At 45.0% G+C, this 19,831-nt stretch overlaps 1 protein-coding gene across 5 annotated transcripts in view; it reads left to right on the plus strand.

Annotated features, from left to right (window-relative positions):
* Window positions 1–6,000: 6,000 nt before the first annotated feature.
* Pan3 (poly(A) specific ribonuclease subunit PAN3) overlaps window positions 6,001–19,831 on the plus strand; it is a 118,153-nt gene continuing 104,322 nt past the window's right edge. For 2 of the 5 annotated variants that reach the window (XM_021186647.2, XM_029533694.1), the window contains exon 1: window positions 6,224–6,907. In XM_021186647.2, coding sequence (XP_021042306.1) covers window positions 6,472–6,907 — 436 coding nt within the window. In that variant the 5' untranslated portion in view covers window positions 6,224–6,471. Of the gene's footprint in view, window positions 6,908–19,831 lie in introns of all 5 variants that reach the window. The other 3 variants (XM_021186648.2, XM_029533696.1, XM_029533695.1) reach the window with 3 other exon arrangements.

Genomic DNA, 19,831 nt, shown 5'->3' on the forward strand with positions numbered 1-19,831 from the left:
GCCTTTAATCCCAGCACTTGGGAGGCAGAGGCAGGCAGATTTCTGAGTTCGAGGCCAGCCTGGTCTACAGAGTGAGTTCCAGGACAGCCAGAGCTACACAGAGAAACCCTGTCTTGAAAAAAGCCAAAAACAAACAAACAAACAAAAAACCAAAAACAACAACAACAACAAAACCCCAAAGAATCTTTCCACATGATGGTGTAACTGCTACAAGTAGGAAGGTTTTGCTTTTAAGTCACACAAAATGTTTTAAAACAAGATTGACAGTTGCTAATAACCCAGTAAATGAAAGAAGCACAGTACATTGCAGTGATAAATGAAGAAAGAACACAAGGGAAAGAAACATGGACCTTCACTAAGCTGTTTTCTGATCTCCACAAGAGCACTTGGTATGTACATGTGCACATACATACACACAACTAAATAAATCTTAAAAAACAAAACAACAAAAAAACCCACCCAAAATCTCCAAACTGAAAAGTCCTAAATCCCAAGTTGATTGCCTCATTAGAAAAAGCTGAGGATGGTGTTTAGAGAGCTGGATTTAAACCTAAGTGCTTGTGATGGTCTGAATGAAACAGGACTCCATGGGCTCACAGGGAGTGGTCCTATTAGGAGATGTGGCCTTGTTGGAGGAAGTGTGTCACTGGAGGTGGACTTTGAGGTTTCAGATGCTTGAACCAGGTCCAGTGTCACTCTTGTGACATAGATGTAGAACTGTCAGCTCCTCTCCAGCACAGAGTCGGCCTGTGTGCCACCATGCTTCCCACCATGATGATGATGGACTAAACCTCTGAACTGTAAGCCAGCCCCAATGAAATGTTTTCCTTCATAAGAGCTGCCGTGGTCATGGTGCCTGTTCATAGCTTCAGCAACCCTAAACTAGCGTTTTACTTTGGATCAAGTAGCAGAAGCTCACAGGTTCTGCAAACTCAGATTTCCAGGGTTAAATACAAAACAGTGTCTTTAACGGGACTGTTGGGAGGAACCGATGGGACGTGAGGCGCCACCACAGTAACCGCCCAGCTCACCATCACAGACATGGAGGGGTTCAGATAGAATGTTACAGATGAAGAAAATACAGTTGCCAGAAAAGCACCACTGTACAACCAAGTGGCTGGAATAATGTTTGCAAAGACTTCTGTGTCTGCATCTGGCAGAAAGACTACTTCCTCTAAGAGGTTCTTATGTTTATTCACCCTCCAAACAACTTCTAGGTAGGCATTCCTTCCAGGCTTGTGAAAAGCCACACAGGTCTAATGTGTCTGGGAAAAGGGGACCTCAACGGAGGAATTGCCTCCATCAGTCTGCCCTGTGTTTTGTTTGTTTGTTTGTTTGTTTGTTTTTGAGTAATGATTGATGTGGGGAGGGCCTAGTCCACTGTGACAGTGCCACTCCAAGGCTGGCGGTCTTAAGTGGCATAAGAAAGCAGGCTGCGGCAGTAGGGGAAGCAAGACAGTGTGCAGGGTTTCTCCAAGGCCTCAGCTTCACTTCCTGCCCCGACTTCCCTAACACGGGTTGGAACTTGTAAACTGTATTACTTTCTTCCCCATCGGGCTTTTGGTCATGGTGTCACTGCAATGGAAAGCAACCCAAGGCCAGGTGGTAGTAGCACACTCCTTCAGTCCCAGCCATCAGGGAGGCAGAGGTCTCCCCCTGTAAGTTTGAGGCCAGCCTGATCTACAGAGTGAGTTACAGAATAGCCAGGGCTACACAGAGAAAAACCAGTCTTGACCAACCAACCAACCAACCAACCAACCAACCAAAAAAGCCCCAAACCAAACAAGGACATTATTATAAACAATTCTTCATATAAAAATTACCATGCAATCAGTATCCAGACAGCTGCCTCTCCCAAAAGTGTTTTGTAGTATGGACAGCACAAATGATATAGGGTACAGGTATTCTATAGATCACACTTGTGTACTGTGTCAAGCTGTCTTCCAGAGCAACCCAATTACAAAAAGTTCATAGGAAGGGGGGCGATGTCTTAAAAATGACTTATATACTTAAGACAAAAACAAGATGCTTAGAGGAAGTAACCAGGTCCTGAGGAATTGTTAAGGGGGGAAGCTTTAGTTTTTGCTCTGTGAAAGCATTTGGTAGAAGGCAAAGCAGAAGTTGGGGGCACTGCAGAACTTGAATGTGTTTTAAAGTCCATCACTCTGGGAACAGTGGAAGACTGGTTGGAAGCACAGTCTGGCAGCACTAACCTCACACAAGCTGGCAGGAAGTGTCAGCTGGAAAACTGGCACATTCGGTGGTATGTCCTACTTCAGTAGTTAATGCCAACACAAGTCAAGGTTCTGAAAAAGACTATTTCCCAAACCTTCCCAATGTTAGAAAAAAAATTTTTGGTACAAATTAATACTGTTTTGAACCAGTCTTAGACAAAATATAGTGAAAATGTGGAAAGAAATGACCAACAAGTGTTCAATTGTTTTTAATTAATTTATCTGAACCTAGAATAGAGGATAATTTAATGAATATAACATACCCACTTCTCAGAATTGAGAGATGAAAATACAACAAGTCTTGGTGGGGAGTGGTGGTGTACACGTTTAATCCTAGCATCGGGAGGGCAGAGGCAGAGAGGCCTCTCAGAGTCAAGTTTTACCCAGTGAGTTCCAGGCCAGACAGACCCTGTCTGTCTGTCTGTCTGTCTCTCTCTCTCTCTTTCTCTCTCAAAAAAATACAATAAATCTTAATGCTTATTTTCCTATTATAGAATATGTGTTGACCAGACAAAGAAAAGCAAAGAGAAATAGGTAAAATCTATGTACTTCATCACCTTAATAAAACCATGGCTAGCCGGGTAGTGGTGGTGCACGTCTTTAATCCCAGCACTCAGGAGGCAGAGGCAGGCGGATTTCTGAGTTTGAGGCCAGCCTGGTCTACAGAGTGAGTTCCAGGACAGCCAGGGCTACACAGAGAAACCCTGTCTAGAGAAAGCAAAACAAAAATCAAAAACAAACAAACAAAACCCCAAAAACTATGCCTAATGTTTGGAAGCAATTACTCTAATCCTTATTCTATTATTTTTTCAAAACATTAGTTATAAAGCACATATAATGTAATATTCACAGAGCATCATAAATGCAAGTTTTCATGGTTATTTTTATAGCTGCATAATATTCCAGGTTGACACTCCACTACTGATTTCATTACTCTTTTGTGTTTATAGTCTGGGTTCCTTGCAGCTTTCTTTGTTGGCTTTCTTGAGTAATGCTGCAATGAACACACTATAATATACAACTTAGAAGAGCTACCTTCTTGGTGTGTATTTGTTAAGAACAGTGGTATTTTAAACTGCTAATTTTCCAAGATAAGGAGATTATAGCCAATTCACCTTCAGGGTGTGTGTGTGTGTAGGGAGATATGCCATCTGTGATACGTTAAAGCACTCCCATTCCTCCAACTGAATTCTGATTTATTGGTGCAGGAGAGAGTATCTGGATAAGTATCATTCTCGACACCCTTTGCATACTCAAGGACCCCGAGGGCTAACTCTATCAACATTTGATGATGACTAATCTGACACTACTAAGGCTGCCCGAGTAGCTCAGTCTACTTTTCTCTAATTTGTTCAGAACAGTTTAATGTAATTTTGTTAAATGTAGTACTGAGGGATGACAAGCTTTAACACTGCTTCTTCTAATGACTACCTGTGAACTTCTGAGCTCAATCTTATACATCTTAATTTTATATCTATATACTTGTAAATGAATGTATGTGCATGTGTGTGCAGGGGACACCTGAAAGTCGGGGACAAATTCAAGTGTCATCCTTGGAAAGGTTGTCCGCTTTTTCTGAGATGGTGTCTCTCCCTGGCCTGGAGCTCCTACCACTTAGGCTAGGTTGCTGGCCAGCTAGCGCAGCGGCCTGTTCTGCCTCTGCTTTCTCAGCATTGGTGTTAGAAGCACACCACTATGTCTAGCATTTTTTTTTTTACTTGGGTTCTGGGGAATGGAACTCAGTTCTTCAAATCGCAAATGTTTTCCTGACTGAACCATCCTCAGGCCAGGTTTTGTGTCAGAGCCTAGCACAGCTCTTGCTTGGTATGGAGTGCATCGTTGATGCTCGTTTAAGGTTGGTTTGAACAATATGTTGAATGTAGCTTAAGTTTATCAAGCCCTGACTGTGCCACCAGAAACACCACCTTCCTAGGCAAGTCTTTAAGACATGCATGTTTATTTGGCAACAATGAAGCACACAATACAAACAGCACACACGATGTCACTAGGTACGTTCTGGATTGGTTCTGGATTGGAATGAATAAACTTGGGGCAATTTCGGGCCTTTCCCTGCTCAGGGACAATTTGCCTTTCTTTTATTGCTTTTCAGGGTTCTTATGGGAATCCTTTTTCTTCTTAAAGGAAATGTGAGTGTTGCTACTTAGCATTTTGAAACCTTGTGATGGTTTCTAATTGCCTTCATGAAAAATCCCATTCCTCTATACCGCCTGACGAGCACTTCTGGGAACTCTGCTCAGCTGTCTGCTATCCCCACACTCCTAAAACTCTACCCCGATTCACCTGGAGGCCTCCTTCACAAGCTGTTAGCTTTGTCTAGAACATTCTTTCTCTACACACCTAGTAGCAATAAAAAGCAAGTGCTAGATTGAATTCTTCCCAAACACAGGACATTTATATGGACCAGTTCACTCACTGTGCAGCGGACACTCGTTTGTCTCCAATGTACAAAGGAGGCACAGAGAAGCAATCAGGTTCCAAAGGCAGGTCTGAATTCAAGGATGCTTTTCAACCCCCCCCCCCCCCCAGTTCTCCCTAGGAGTTCAACTCTTTAAATCCTCTCTAACAGCTGATGCTAGCATTAGACACTAATTCACATCTTATGCCTCATTAGTCAGAGGATAAATAAGCCCTCTGAATTCAGGTCTGACTGCATCTTGTTCACGTTTGCATCCCCAGCTCCTTTCCAGTTCCAGGAACATGTCATGAACATTAACAAATACCTGTTGGATATTTAAATGAGCGAACACTGCGTCCACACAAAGATACCAGCTTAGAATTTTCCTAGGCAACATCAAGAGGCTTACCAGATTGGGATCTACAGCACGCATCTCAATCTCACCCTTTTGGCAGTGTGGAACTTTTTATATTCGTCTGTGACTTCGTCAGGTTGCCCCAATTCCTGAAATACTGCCCACACCCGTCCTTTTCACGACAGGGATTTGTCTTTTGAGAAAATCTTGCAGAGATTTCTAAAACCCTAAAATCAATTTTTTCCCCACTTCACTGCGGTTCTTCAATTGTCTTTACGCCTCTCCCCTTAAAAAAAAAGGGGGGGGGAGCAAATTGGAAATCAACGAGGGGAAAACTTTTTTTTTTTTTTTAAAAAAAAAAAGTGAATTTCGAATGCAGAGTAGCAAAACATTCTAGCACATTTGGAATTGGGTCTTCCCGTGCTGCCAAGGTAGCACTGTCCCAGGTGGCACCTTATGGTTGAGAAAAAAAAATCCGAGGGCCATCAAAGCGGAGGAAACAGGTGCTGCTCTAAGCGGGGGGTTTGGCGACATCCACGGCTCTGGCTCCATCTTTTGACAAAGAGCCCAGAAGCTAAGGCTAGCTGGCCAGGAGTCCATCACCCTCGAGGGGGAGGATTTAAAACAAAACAAAACAAACAAAGGCTAGAGGGGTGGCGGAGCACAGGGCAAGGGAGAGGAAACGTGACAAACGGAACCAAACTCTCCGCTCCGGGGAGCGAGGTTGGGCTGCGTCCCCCTCCCTCCAAGGACCAGCGACGGACTGTCATTTTGGGTTTTCCCCTCCAAGCGGATTATCCGCCCCCACCCCCACCCCCGGGCTCCGGGACGGGGTACCCGGCCTCGTGAGAGCCTCGGCGCCCGAGCCGCCGTGGGGAAGGCCTCCCTCGGAGGGCTCGGGCTGAAGCCAACCGCCTCCGGTCAGCTCGCGGAGCGCGGACGCCCCCGTGGGGGGCCACGCCTACGGCCCCACCCACCCGGGCCCAGGCCTCCTACCCACAAGGCCCCGCGCCGCTCGCGCAGGCGCAGAGGCGGCGAGCGTCTCAGGAAGAGGAAAATGGCATAAACAAGTCGGGAGGACCCGGAGCGCGAGCCGACGAGCGAGCGGAGGGGCAAGAGTTTAAAACCCAACCGGCGGCTTTTCCCTCCCGCCGTGCCTTTTTTTCCCCCCCTCCACAGCTTCCGGTCGCCGCCGCCTCAGGGTCCCAGCCCCCTACCCCCGCAGCCCCGGCCGCGCGCCCTCCGCGGCGTCCCGCGCGGCCCCTTTAAGGACAGCGGAGAGGGAGAGGGAGAATCCCTGCTCGCCGCCCGCCCGCCCTTCCCCCTCCCCGGGCGGCTCCGGCTCCCTCAGCGGGGCCCAACCCGCCCGCCCGGCTTCCATCCGGCTCCGGCTCCGGCTCCGGCGGCGGCTCCTTCCCGCCCTCGTCTATGGTGGCGGCGGCGGGGGACCCGGCTGCGGCGTGGCCATGAACAGTGGCGGCGGCGGCGGCCTCCCGCCCCCCTCGGCCGCTGCCTCGCCGTCGTCGTCCTCGCTGGCGGCGGCCGTGGCGGTGGCGGTTGCGGCCTCGTCCGGCGTCGGGGGCGTCCCCGGCGGGCCGGCGGCGGCGGCGGCGGCGGGCGTGAAGCTCAAGTACTGCCGCTACTACGCCAAGGACAAGACGTGCTTCTACGGCGAGGAGTGTCAGTTCCTGCACGAGGACCCAGCCGCCGGCGCGGCCCCGGGGCTCGGCCTCCATAGCAACAGCGTCCCGCTGGCGCTGGCGGCCGCGGCCGGGGCCGCCTTTCCTCCCGGAGCGCTCCCGGGCGGGGGAGCGGGGCCGCCCGCCGGCCCCAAGAAGCCGGAGCTGAGCGTCCCGGGGGCGGCGACCGCGGGCGGCGGACTCGATGGCCCGCGGGTGGCGAGTAAGTGTGGCCCGGGGCGCGGTGGTGCGGTGCGGGGTCGGTGCGGTGCGGGTGCGGGGAGGAGGCCTGAGCCTGCCCGCTTGCCCTCACCTCCGGGCCGCTAGGAGAGGCCTAGGCCCCGCGCAGCCCTCCTTCCTTCTTCCTGTTTCCTCTCTGGGCTCCGCCGCTTGGGGCAAACCCCGGAGCTAGGGGAGGCGGGTTCCCGGGAGCGTGGGTGGACGGTCGTGGTGTGGGTGGGGTGAGGGGCTCTGGGAGTGGGGTGCGGGGAGCAGGGGGGATGGGCTGCGGAGTGGAAGCAAGGGGGTGTCGCTTCCGGGTGTGTGTGTGTGTGAGCGTGTGTGTGCGTGGAAAGGGGCTGGGTCTGCGGGCACATGTGTCGGTGCGTGCTCGTGTGGAGCGCGGGCTGCCGAAAGTTGAAGTTCGCGTGTGTGTGTGTGTGTGTGTGTGTGTGTGTATAGGAGGCGGGAGGTGAGGGGCGGGCTTAAGGCACATTGGCTTTGCTGAGGACACCAAAAAAGTTTGGCAAACGGTTTTCCCGGCTGGGAACGCCTTCTAAAGGATGTCCGGGGCGATGGGTCCGGGTGGGGGTGCGGGAAGGAGAGGTGTATGAAGAGCAGCTTGATTCATTTATTTTTAAGTGATCACAGGTTTAATAGAGAGCTTAGATTAGGGATTTCCCAAGCTTTGCGCTGTGGCAGGTTTCTGGAAAGCTAGAGTGAGTGAACTGGGTGTCTGCAGGGATCTCGTCTTTCCCTTGGCATTATTATACCGAGTGAACTTTCTCAGCGCTGGGCCTCGAGCGGCTCCGCACTCCGAAGGCTTTCGTGAGAAGAATTTAGGGCTGTGTACGTTATAGCTTTTCAGTTAAGTGGAGTTTGCTGTTACTGTAAATGACTTGAACATTAGAACTAGGTGCCTGATTTCCTCTAGTTTTAGATCTTGTAATAACTTGATAAGTTAACTTGAACTTCAGAACAATCTGTCTTTAACATAAACAACCTGACAACGTGGTTTACTAATTACTGGGATAATTTATTTTTAAAAGCTTTTTTTTTTTTTAAAAGTCTCTGTTTAAATGGTAATTTAGATGCTTTGTAAAGAAGTTAATTTACTGGTGGGATGTAGCCGTTAATTTTTTAAAAATTACGTGTGTGTGTGTGTGTGTGTCTGTCTGTCTGTGTTTGTCAGTGTGCCCCCACATAGCATGAATGTAGAGAGGTCAGAGGACAGACAGTTTAGGGGAGTCATTCCCCTCTTTCAAATCAGGTGGTCAGGCTTGACAGTAGGCACTTTAACTTCTAAGGCATAACAAGCAAGTGTTGTCTTTGTTCCCTTCCTCCTCTGTTTCTTTTTTCAGACAGGGTTTCCCTCTGTGGCCCACACTTGTCTGATCCCCCTGCCTCAGCCTCATGAACTGGGATTATAGGTTTGCTATCATGCCCAGTGGAGCTTTTGTTCAAGGTAAATTTTATGAAATGAAGTTGTGCCTCTAGTTCATTTAAGGATAATGTTTGCTTGGTAAGGAATGAAAAAAACAGTATCTGTCCCAAGTTTTCTTTTTGTGGCTGTTTTAAAACACCATAACCAAAATCAGCTTGGGGAGGAGGGAAGGTTTATTATGCATTAGCGTCAATTATTGAGGGAAGCCACACACAAGCTCAAGGTATGAACCTGGAGGCAGCAACTGAAGCAGAGACAAGGAGGGAGGCTACATAATTGTCACTCTCTGGCTTGCTCAGCAACATTTCTTTTTTTTTTTTAAAGATTTATTTGTTTATTTTATGTATGTGAGTACACTGTAGCTGTCTTCAGACACACCAGAAGAGGGCATCAGATCCCATTACAGATGGTTGTGAGCCACCATGTGGTTGCTGGGAATTGAACTCAGGACCTCTGGGAGAGCAGTCAGTGCTCTTAACCACTGAGCCACCTCTCCAGCCCTCAGCTACACTTCTTAAGTCTAGGCCACCTCTGTTAATGAACTGGGTCCTCCTCCATCAGTTAACAGTCAAGAAAATGCCTTACAGAAATGTCCACAGACCAGTTTATTAGAGGGAATTCTTCCTTGCCTGGGTGAGTGGTTTGTGTCACGTTGACAAGAATTAACCAGCACAGTGACTGCCTTCCGAACTAGGACACCTAAAAGTGCTGGTATTTAAAGTGATCTTTCTAAGGTCTTAGTTGAACACAAGAACTGGGAAGGTAAGATAGAACTATGTGAAGGAAGGAGCTGAAGGAACTGCACATGTGTACATGTCTGCCTGGTGTGTTATGCTGCGCCTGCACATGTGTACAAGTGTGCCTGGTGTGTGATGCTTCTGCATATGTGTACAAGTGTGCCTGGTGTGTTATGCTGCTGCACATGTGTACATGTGTGCCTTGTGTGAGGACAGTGTACTTGTGTCCACGTATACCTGGTGTATTTAGGTGGAGTTCCTCTCAGGAGGGTGTGCTCCTTATCTGAGCAACAGAAAGCAGCTGAGATAGTCTTTAGACAATAGGCGGTTAATGCTGGGTACGTTTAAGTATTGTCATTTAATAGCTGATTAAATAGGTGGGATCTGGTGGCTTTTTTTGGTTTGTTCTTTTTTTTTTTTTGGAGACAGTCTTAATATGTATCATTGACTGTCCTGCAATTCGGAGATTTGCCTGCTTCTGTCTCCCCAGTGCTGGTAATAAAGGCATGTGTCACATTGTCTGACCTTGTGACATTTCTTTAACATGATAGTCCACCATCCTCCTTTTCTCATTGACCTGTCCACTGTGCTAGACTTCAGTTAATGGCTGTTCTGAATTTGTACATTTAGTTGTTCAGTCTGTTCTCAAATAGCCTCTTAAGATAGCCTTCACCAACTAAGTGTACAAGGAAATTAAAATAGGTGACACATTCCAAATATTGCCATTTAGAAACGTCTGGATTGTATTAGTTGATGTGCTATTAGAACATTCTTCAAGTGAATCTTTAATAATAATGTAACTGGGCAGGAAATCATAGTGGGACTGCTACTTGATAGATTTTATGCTCCCGCATCTGGCCTCTGGAATTGTATATTTATGTGTATATACTTTTAGGCTTTTAATTGAAGTTCCTGTTTAAACTAGAATCATAGTCCAGTTTTGTGTTGCTATAACTGGAAAACACAGATTGAACAATTAAAAAACAAAAAAAAAGGAATTTCAGGGTCTGGTAAGATGGCTCTGAAGGTAAGGGTGTTTGTCAAACTAAAACTTGAGTTCAGTCTTCAGGACCCACATGGTAGTAGGAAAGAACCAACTCCTGTAAGTCCTCTGATCGCAGACTAAGTGTATTCCCACTCATCCCCAATAAGTAAATATATATCAAAAAAAGGAAGGAAGGAAGGAAGAAAGAAAGAATTGCAGCCCTGTAATCCCAGCACTTGGTAGATGGGGGCAGGAGGATCAGAAAGTTCAGGGTCATCCTTTGTCACATAAGAGTTAGGGGCTTACTGGGCTACAGGAAAACAAAAGGAAAAGAAGCCCATCTCTGTTTTGGAGGTTGAAAAGTCCAACATGAAGGTACTGGCCTGTATGGAGAGGGCCTTCCTGCGGTACCATCCTCAGCAGGCCGTCCTGGAACTCTTCTCTGTAGACAGCTCCATCTGCCTCCTGAATTCGGGGGTGCATCACCACGCCCTGCAGAATCACCCCTTCTAGGCCTTCCTTTTCACCTCTGTTACACTGGGGATTTAGTTTTTAACACATGGACTTTGGGGATGGGGGTCACATTCAAATGGAAACATTTGACTTCTGAACTCTCCTTACAATGCCCAGTACATTCCTTCCATCTCAGTAGTCACAAGACTGTTAACTCCTTCCATTATCAGCTTAAACATGCATGCGAAGTCCAGAGCTGCATCTAAATCAGGTATGGGTGAATGATGATTTCTGAGGTACATTCCTCTTTACCCCAGAGTGTGAAATTGTTACATGCTTCCAGAGTTCAGTGGTCAAACAGGTGTGGGGTAAAACATTTTCATTCCAGAAAGGAATAGGAAAAGAGGTCTCAAGTACATAATCTAGTGGAGAATTTTAAGCCTATGCTCATCTTGGGCTGGGAGTTGGATCCCAGAGCCTCAGACAACCCTACCCCTCTGGCTTTTATGCACTCAATTTTAAAATCTCTTATCTTGGCTTTGTTCATTGTGACTTGGACACTGGTGGCTTTTACAGTGTTGTGATACTACTTGGGTATTATCTGAGTAGGGGATGTGAATATGCGGCTCTAACTCCACTGTGAGGCCCCCCAGGCTGTCCAGGAGACTCTTTGAAATATAGTTGTGTGTTTGTCAAGGCACCTTAGATTTTACATTGTGTGACAGTCAGAGGCATACATCCTGTATCCGTTTCCTTGGCTGTGGTTCATGCTTCCTGGACTTGGCTTTGCTTGAGCAGTAGCTAGCTGCTGGGACCAGAGCACAGAGTCCTGGGGTGATTTGGCAACCAGCCTGAAAGGGCAATCTGGCCTGGGCACCCAGACAGTTCTGCTTTCTCAGACTTCGGGGTCAGCCCTGGGATAGGACAATAATGTCAGATAACTCTAAATGCCCTAAGTGACATTTTCAGGGTCATCTTGACCCCACCCTCAGCCCTCTTCTTCCTATTCTTTATTCTTTGACAGTTTCATATGTACTTACAATGTATTTCCCAGATCCCCACCTCCCACCCCCCTGCTCCTATCTCCTTTGGGACCTTTCTTCCTGGCATGTCCCCTCTTACTTTCAATTTTTTTTTTTTTTTCTTTTTAAAAAACAACCCACTGAGTTACACTAGGGCTGCCTGTAAGAGCACTGGTTTGAGATTATTTACTGGAGCATGGGCAATTTACCAGTGGCTGCACCTCTGAAGAAAAATGACTTCTGCTCTCCCAATAGCTCCTTGGCTCGGGAAGGGAATGTCGACAGGTTCCAGCTTGTACAGGTAATGAGTTCATGAGTTCCATGACTGTGTCATGTCCAGAAGACAGAGTTTCAACAGTGTTTGTCCCCAACCTCCAGCTCTTATATTTATGTTTTTTATGCCTTTCCCTCAACGTTCCCAGAGCCTTGGGTTGGTGTGAGTGTGCCTGCATGTGTGTCACAGATCCTGTTTAGAGTACTTGACAGTTAGGTGTATCAGCCTTAACTGCTGCCATTAAAAAAGGAAGCCTTGCTGACCAGTGTTGCTCAGAGGAGTAAGCTGCTGGCGCAGCTGTGCGGAGTAGAAAGGTGAAGCGCTCCTAAATGTTCCTCTTCATTCTTTCTCATGGCGAGGCTGCAGATTGTCTAAATCCTATTGTTTAGCCTCCCCTTTAATTGCACATTCTCCCTCTGTTTTCTGCTTTTCAGACCTTGTATGTAGTACAAGACAGTCATGCAGTTCCTTTGTGGTTTGTGTAGAAACTTCTGCCAGATAGCCTAGTTCATTGTTTTGTTGCAGCTTTCTTGTGGCAGGGACAGAAGTTGGCCAGTGTTTGACATGGTAGCAGGATGGCTGAGCGACTTGCTTTTGTGTAGGAAGAGCTTAGCTCATTTCTGAATGCTGTTACACTATATGAATGCATCATCTGCTTTCTAATACTGTCAGTGGGCACTTGCACTGTTCTTTTTTTTTTTTTTTTTTTGTCTGTGAAGAAAAACAGTTATGTATGTGAGCTGGAGAGATGGCTCTGTGGTTAGAACTCTTGATCTTCTTGGTGACTGGAGTTGCCTGTAGCTTCCAACCTCTCGGAACTCCAGCTCCAGGGGAGCCAGCCCATTTCCGACCTCTTCTGTCACCTTTTACACACATGTACATGCAGACATAGACATAAAAGTAAAAATCTCATTATAGAAAGAATTCTAGGTGTATTTTGGAGAATGCCTTGCTTAAAGGTGGAATTGGTAGGTACAATAGGGTGCATATATTCAGCTCCAGTAACCCATGCTGGCTTTCTCCTTTGGTTGGAAGTTTATGAATTTTGGTCTCTTCAGAGTTCTGCATTGTCTGCCTTATAATTGCAGCTACTCTAGTGGTTAGAATGGATGGCACAATACTGTTTTTTAATGTCTGTATTGATTTTAATTGAATTAGTTAATGCTGTTAATATCACAAGATATAATAGGGAAATATACAGAGTTTTTTTTAAGAAGTGCATTGCTGTCCTGTGTGGGATATAGGCTAGTTGATGGGGCAAGACTTCCCCCGTTTTGCCTGGCTCCCTACCTGATATGACTTAACAGGATCTTTAGTAATATTTCGCTAGTGTTTCAGATAGGGCTGAAATAACCTTGGAAGTTAGTGTGAGGGAAAAAAATGTATCCTTAATTTGGCAGGCATTTCAAAAGTGAGCCAGGAAGGCTTCAGTATATTAAGTTGCCATGATGTCTCACCCTTGTGGGGGAAATAGCTTTTGTTTGTTGTTTTCTGTAGTGTAGGAAGGCTCCCGTTCTGCTGATCCTCCAGTGTGATAATAGCATGTTTTGACAGTCAGGGTTGTTAATGATGAGGTAATTTAAAGGCGTGTTTCTGTTGGAGTTAGTTTTTCTTTTTTTAAATGTGGTTTCTGTTCAAGTAAACTATTGATGGGATTATATTTTCAAGTAGCTAGATTTCCAAGATTTTCAAGTAGCTAGATTTTCTAGATTTCTGGAGGGTACTCAAGCTTCAATATCCAAGATCTGTCAGTGTATGTTTTATGTGCTTGATTTTATTTGAAATCTAGACGATCTGTTTGTTTTATCAAAACATAATTCCTTTTCATTTCTGCTGATTAAGTTAACAGTGAAAGTTTGGAAATAAGATGTGTGACAGATGGCTTCCTGACTAGCTTTGTAACCTTGGTCAGATTTTTAATGTCTTAGCCCCGGTGTTTCTCATCTTGGAAGCAGGTATTAGTGCCACAGGTGGATTGAGGAGTGAAGATGCACCAGGTGGCAGCCTCATCTTTGTTGTAGGAGTTAGGAGACTCATGTCTCCTACTTGATCTTTGAGATAGGGTCTCTAACTGAACCTGGACCTGTCTCTTCCTCCTTGCTGCTGGGATATCAGGTACAAATAGCCTCAGTTGGCTCCTTATGTGGTGATGGGTCCTCAGGGTTTCATGATTGTCAGGCAGGTACTTTACAGGCTGGCATTTTTGCAGCCCTTGTTGTCTTACTTACAGAGAGAGTAGTTCAGTGAACCAAAATGCAAGATGATGAAATACTTAACCTAGTGTTTGTGTCTCCTTTTGGTATTAGGCATTTGTATTGGGCTGAGAATCCCAAGACTGTGATTTTTCAGTGCTAAGACTTACAAAACAGTTGTGACCTTGGGCTGCTCATTTGGTCCATATGAAAATACAGTTATTTTCCTGTTAAATAGGAGAATGGAATATGCTGCACATGACCTAAAAGCTTTTCCACTACAGTGCTTTAAATATACCTGTGTTTAAGAAGACAAAAGTCTTTCCTGTTAACCTCTTAGAATTTCTCCTTCTCAACTTAGAACCGGTCAGCACTTGAGCGTCAGTGTGTGTGGCTAAGGGTCTGCTCTCCTTGATTCTGTGTTCATTGATATGCAGATACCTGTCCTCTACCAGAAGACCTCCTTGCCTTTGGAGCCAGGTTGTCACCTGACCTCATGCTGTTATGTTGCCAAGGTTGACCTTGAGTTTCTGGTCCTCTTGCTTTCTCTGTAGTGCCAGGGTGTGCCACTCTCTGTGCCTGGATTATGCAGTGCCAGGATGAAAGTGGGATTCCCTGCATGATACTGTGCACTGTACAGCTGAGCTATGGTCCCCAGCTCCTCTTTTTCTGATGTCTCTTTGCTATATCTTTCTTGCCTTTTTTTTTTTTTTTAATCAGTATTGCTTCTATTGTTCTAAAGGTAGTTTTACTGTATATTCAGAATGAGAAGAGTCTAGATAGCAGAATGATAGCTTAGGAGTTAAAAGTGTAAAACATATACAAATTTAAATTTTGTTTCTTTATTTTGGAGAGAGGGTCTCTTGGAGCCCAAGCTGGTCTGGAACTTACTATGTAGCAGACCTTGAACTTCTGAACCACCTGCCTCCACCTTCTAAGTGCTGAGACTGTAGATGTGTGTCCCTCTACATCTGATTTTTTTTTTCTTTCTTTTTTTTTTTTTCCTCTGAGATAGGGTTTCTCTGTGTAGTCCTGGCTGTCCTGGAACTCATTCTGTAGACCAGACTGGCTGTGAGCTCAGGGATTGTCCTGCCTCTGCCTCTGGAGTTCTGGGATTTAAGGCATGCACCACCACTGCTTGGTTTATGTAAAGATACTTATTAACAGTTTTTTTTTTTTTTTTTTAGTCTTTCTTCTCTTGTTGCTATGATAAGATACTCTTGACAAAAGTAACTTAGTGGAGAAAAGGTTTATTTTGGCTCATAGTTGTAATCACAGTGCATCCTGATGGGGAAGTCTGAGCTGGAGGATCTTAGGAAAGCAGCCTAGAAACTGAGAGGGAGGGAAGGATGGATGCATTCTTCATTCCGCTCACTTTCATCACCCCAAATAGCATGGGATTCCCTGACTAGGAATGATCCTGCCCACAACTAGGAGCTAGAGAAATAGCTGCTCTTTAGGGTTAAGGGTATGTACTGTGTATTGTTCTTGCAGAGGACCCAATTCTTGGTCTCTCTACAACTCAGGCTCCAGGGGATCTAATCCTCTTTTTCTGTTCTGTAGGTACTTGCACTCACTTGGAATTTGCATGAGTGCACATGCATGCAGAAGCAAATAATATCATTATTTTAAAAAGACGACCTCCCCCCAAACCTCCAACTAATCAAGGTAGTCATGACAGTCTTCCCTTCAGCATGCCTAGGGACCCATTTCCCACCAGTTCTAGAGTCTATCAATTGCAGCTGTGGGAATGCTCTTTGTGATATGATCATTATCTTTAGAAAAACCGAGTACCCCAGCACTCAGTTTTCAGTAGAAATACTGGAATATTAAGTTTTTCTCTGTATACATACTCCATTGTTTTTAAGTTCATTTATTCAGTAATCTCCTTTATATACTGGGTTTTTGTTTTGTTTTGTTTTTTTTAAACTGTAACTCATTTAAAGACTATTAAACTTCTCTGTTGTAGGTTCATAATTCAGTTATCTTTGGTGAGCATATGCAGTTGTACAGCCATCGGGTTTCTAACACGATTTACAGATAGTCTTCCATTGTTTTTCCCCTTGCATTTGAGGTATGCAGCACAAATGGTAATGTCATCTTCAGTGTATCTGTATTTACCCAGGACTGGCTAGTGAATGGCAGAGCTGAGACTCAGCAGGTTATTACTGAGTGGTTGTTGGGACTGCATAATGACAGGTTAAGGAGTTCAGATCTCATTTCCAGTGAGTTCTAGTGAGCATCTAGTCTGTAAAGTATTAGCAAAGGAGAGTGCGTGTAAAGTGTCTTCTGTGCACTAGCAGCTTCATGTCGCCCACGACTAGGAAGTCCAGTAGTATCACTGCAGGAAGATAGGACAAGCTTTTTAGCTCCAGTCTTCTTCCTCTGTCCCCGACTCCTAACCCAGGACCTGGGACATGGGCTAGTACTCTGCCACTGAGCTCTGTTTTATAGTGTTGGAGACTTGGGATTCTAAGATCCAGGCAAGAGCAGGTTTGGTATTGGCCATGAGGTGTTCAGTTTTTGTTCCTGTGCCTTCACAAGAGCAGAAAGGGCAGACAGTAATGGTACATTTATTTTATATAGGTATGAATTCCACTCACAGCGACTTAATCTTCTAAAAATTCCACCGCTTAGTACTATAGCATTGCTTCAATGTATGAGTTTGGGCTCCAAATTCCCATGTCCCTGTTTGTTTGTTTGTTTTAAGCATAGAAACTACATTCATTCTGTCCCAGAAATTCCAAAAATGACATTTCAGGGACCAACTAAAGTCTTGAAGTCAAGAATCTTATCTGATGTAGATGAGACTCAGAGTGTGACTCGTCCTCTGGCAAACTCTTCTTTCTGGACAAGTTCTCCTAGCTCCACTGGTGGATAGACATTTCCATTTCAAAGGGGAGAAGTAGAAGGACAAGGGGTAGCACCCTGCAGAGCACATGCTACTGAGGCTAGAGAATCATCTTTGTCCCTGTGGTCTATGCTCAGCACTTAGTGAGAAGGGGGCTTGAGTTCCCCACGCTGCAGAGATTCCTGTTTCCAAAGCCTTTCTGGGAGCAGTCCATATTACAGCATTGACCATTTGCTGCTGCTCTGTCCTCAGGCTGATATTCCATGCTGGTGTGTACAGTTCTGGGCTTGTGGGTGATTCTTTCTTTACATTGTAATATACACTGCTATAGGCTACTCATGTGGCAGTCTCTCCTGAGCCAGTTTTCTGCCTGGTTCCCAAGGTTTTCCAAATGCTCTTCGAAATGTAGGTCTACACCTATGTCTTCATAACTGCTGCATTCACACCCCTGTACTTAGTACCATACAGGTACCACCAAGGTTTACTGTTGTACCTTTCTCTGCATTCACTTGAGCCATGATGGGATAACAGCCAAGGATCACTACACAAGAATGCAATGGGACAGAGACTTGAGGTGACCCAGGGCAAGGAGAACTGAGGTTCTGGGATCTCTGGGCCTTCCCTGAAAGAGCTCTCTATCACCAAGGCCTTGACGCTGTGGGCCTGTGGTGGGAGCGGCAAACTGGAAGATAACTAGAATGCTCTCAAGGTCATTCTTTGAGCAAAAGCTGATTGTATTGAAGGTTGTTTAATGTGCTCTCCTGAAAACTGTCAGACTTTTTCTTTTCTAAATTCTTTCTTTTGATTATAAATTTCATCTTAAGATTGTTTCCAAACATTTTCCTATGAACAATTAAGATAAACCTATCTAGCATCTTCAACACTTTGTGTAGAGTTTACATTCATCAAACATAACAGTTCTCTGCTTCAAAGTTTAGAAAACATTAGGACACAGACACAATTCAGTCCAGTCTTTGCCACTTTATTTTCATGGCTTTCGAGACAGAGTCTTTATATATATAAATAAAGGTTGGCCTGGAACTTGCAGCAAGCTTTCTGCTTTGGCCCCCTGGGTGCTGGGACCACAGGTGTGCTCCATCTTTTCTCCCCTTTCCTACCTATATCTTGTTTCTGATTTCCAAATCAAGATCTCAGAACAATCTCTACTAGTATTTTTATTCGTGTCTGTGTGTGGGTTTTGTGGAGGTCAGAAAAGGGCATTGGATTCCCCTGCTGGTTGTGGGCTGCCTGATGTGGCTGCTAAGAACTAAAGGTGAGTCCTCTGCTAGGGTAGCAAGTGCTCTTACATGCTGAGGCTGCTTCCCCATCATCCTTTTATCAGCTTTCAGTACCTTTAAAAAGACTCAGGTTCTTCTGGTTGTGGCTTTCCACTGACTGGCCCTCATCAGAATTACCTTTTATGGTCCACCCTGTGCTTACTATTTAGTTCTGATGCTGCTTCCACATTTTTTGGCCTTTGTTGATAAGATTGACACCTCATTTCTGTGTACTAGTTTCTAAATAAGTCTTTTTTCTGCAACTGTAGTAAAAGAAAGAACAGAAGTTTATTATCTTAGCTCTGGAGACTGAGGTGTTGAAGTTCAGTGTGCCTGCAGGTTTGTTTTTTTGGTAAGGAGTGCTGTCTGTTTAAAGTGATGTGGCTTTCCCTGTTGAATGAGATATAAGAGGACAGTGTTAGAATAATTTGGTTTAACATTTAGTTGATTTTATTTTCAGCTCTAGAATTTGAGTAACGCTTCATTTGAGAAAATAGAAGTGTTCATGGGACCATGTACAATTTGATTTTTATAGACAGAGGCTGAAACAAAAGAACAGAGCAGATTGGTCATTTCAAAGTTAATTACCCTCCAGTAATAGAAAAATAGCTAATTTGTTAAACAGGTTAGTTGTGCTTGATATCTGGAGCATTTGTTAACAGGAGCAACCCTCTTTTCAACTTAGCCTGGTCTTTGGGACCTACTGTAAGTCCCATATGGTGAGCTGATGCTCATTACTTAAAGAAGGAGCAGCTCCTTGGGTATCTGTGTGGGCGGGCGCTCTGGGCGATCTCCCCATGGAGCCCTGGGTTCACAACCACCAACTCAGGTCAGACCTCCTAACTGCTACGTGTTGCAGATGAGACTTAAATCTGTGAACTTGCTGCACACAGAGGAGTGAAAACAGAGATGGCACTGGGCTTCTGTAGAGACAAAAGCTGTAAGTGAAGTGCAAGTTTCTTTTAAACTTGGGAAGATTTTACCTGGCCAGGAGCATTTATTGCCCTTAATTTAAATATCAAAAGCTGATACCTTTTGAGGTAGGGTTGTTTTTGTTCTTACTAAGTTGTACATGTTAGTATTTCCATAATCTATATAGAGGGGATAATGTATCATGGATTAGTGCTTTTCCCCTAACTGCATGAACTGTATTTTCACTTCTGTTCATCTCTAAACTACAATTTTCTAAAATAAGAAAATGCAAATGTGAGCATATAGCACTGTATGGGAATTCTGGCATGTTTAAAGATTGTTCTGTTGTACTGACTTGTAGAAAATAAGTAGAGGAAATTGAATTTAAACTGTAAAAGAAAATTTAGATATTTTTACTTTTTGAGTATTTTGCCTGCATATATGTATATGTATTCTATGGATACCCTGGTATCCAAGGAATTCAGAAGAGCTGTAGTTCTGAATGGCTGTGAATCACCATGTGGATTCTAGGAACTGAATCAAGGTCCCCTACAAGAGTAACAAGTGCCCTTAACTGCTGAGACATTTCTCCAGCCCAAATTTGGTAATTTAAAAAAAAAAATGGTATAAGCAATTTGTAGTGAAAATAATTTGGAGTAAAAATGCTATTTAAAAGGCGTGGTTGCTCACGCCTTTAATCCCAGCACTTGGGAGGCAGAGGCAGGCGGATTTCTGAGTTTGAGGCCAGCCTGGTCTACAGAGTGAGTTCCAGGACAGCCAG

The sequence above is a fragment of the Mus pahari genome, chromosome 23 (genome assembly GCF_900095145.1).
Source record: "Mus pahari chromosome 23, PAHARI_EIJ_v1.1, whole genome shotgun sequence".
Classification (NCBI taxonomy): domain Eukaryota; kingdom Metazoa; phylum Chordata; class Mammalia; order Rodentia; family Muridae; genus Mus; species Mus pahari.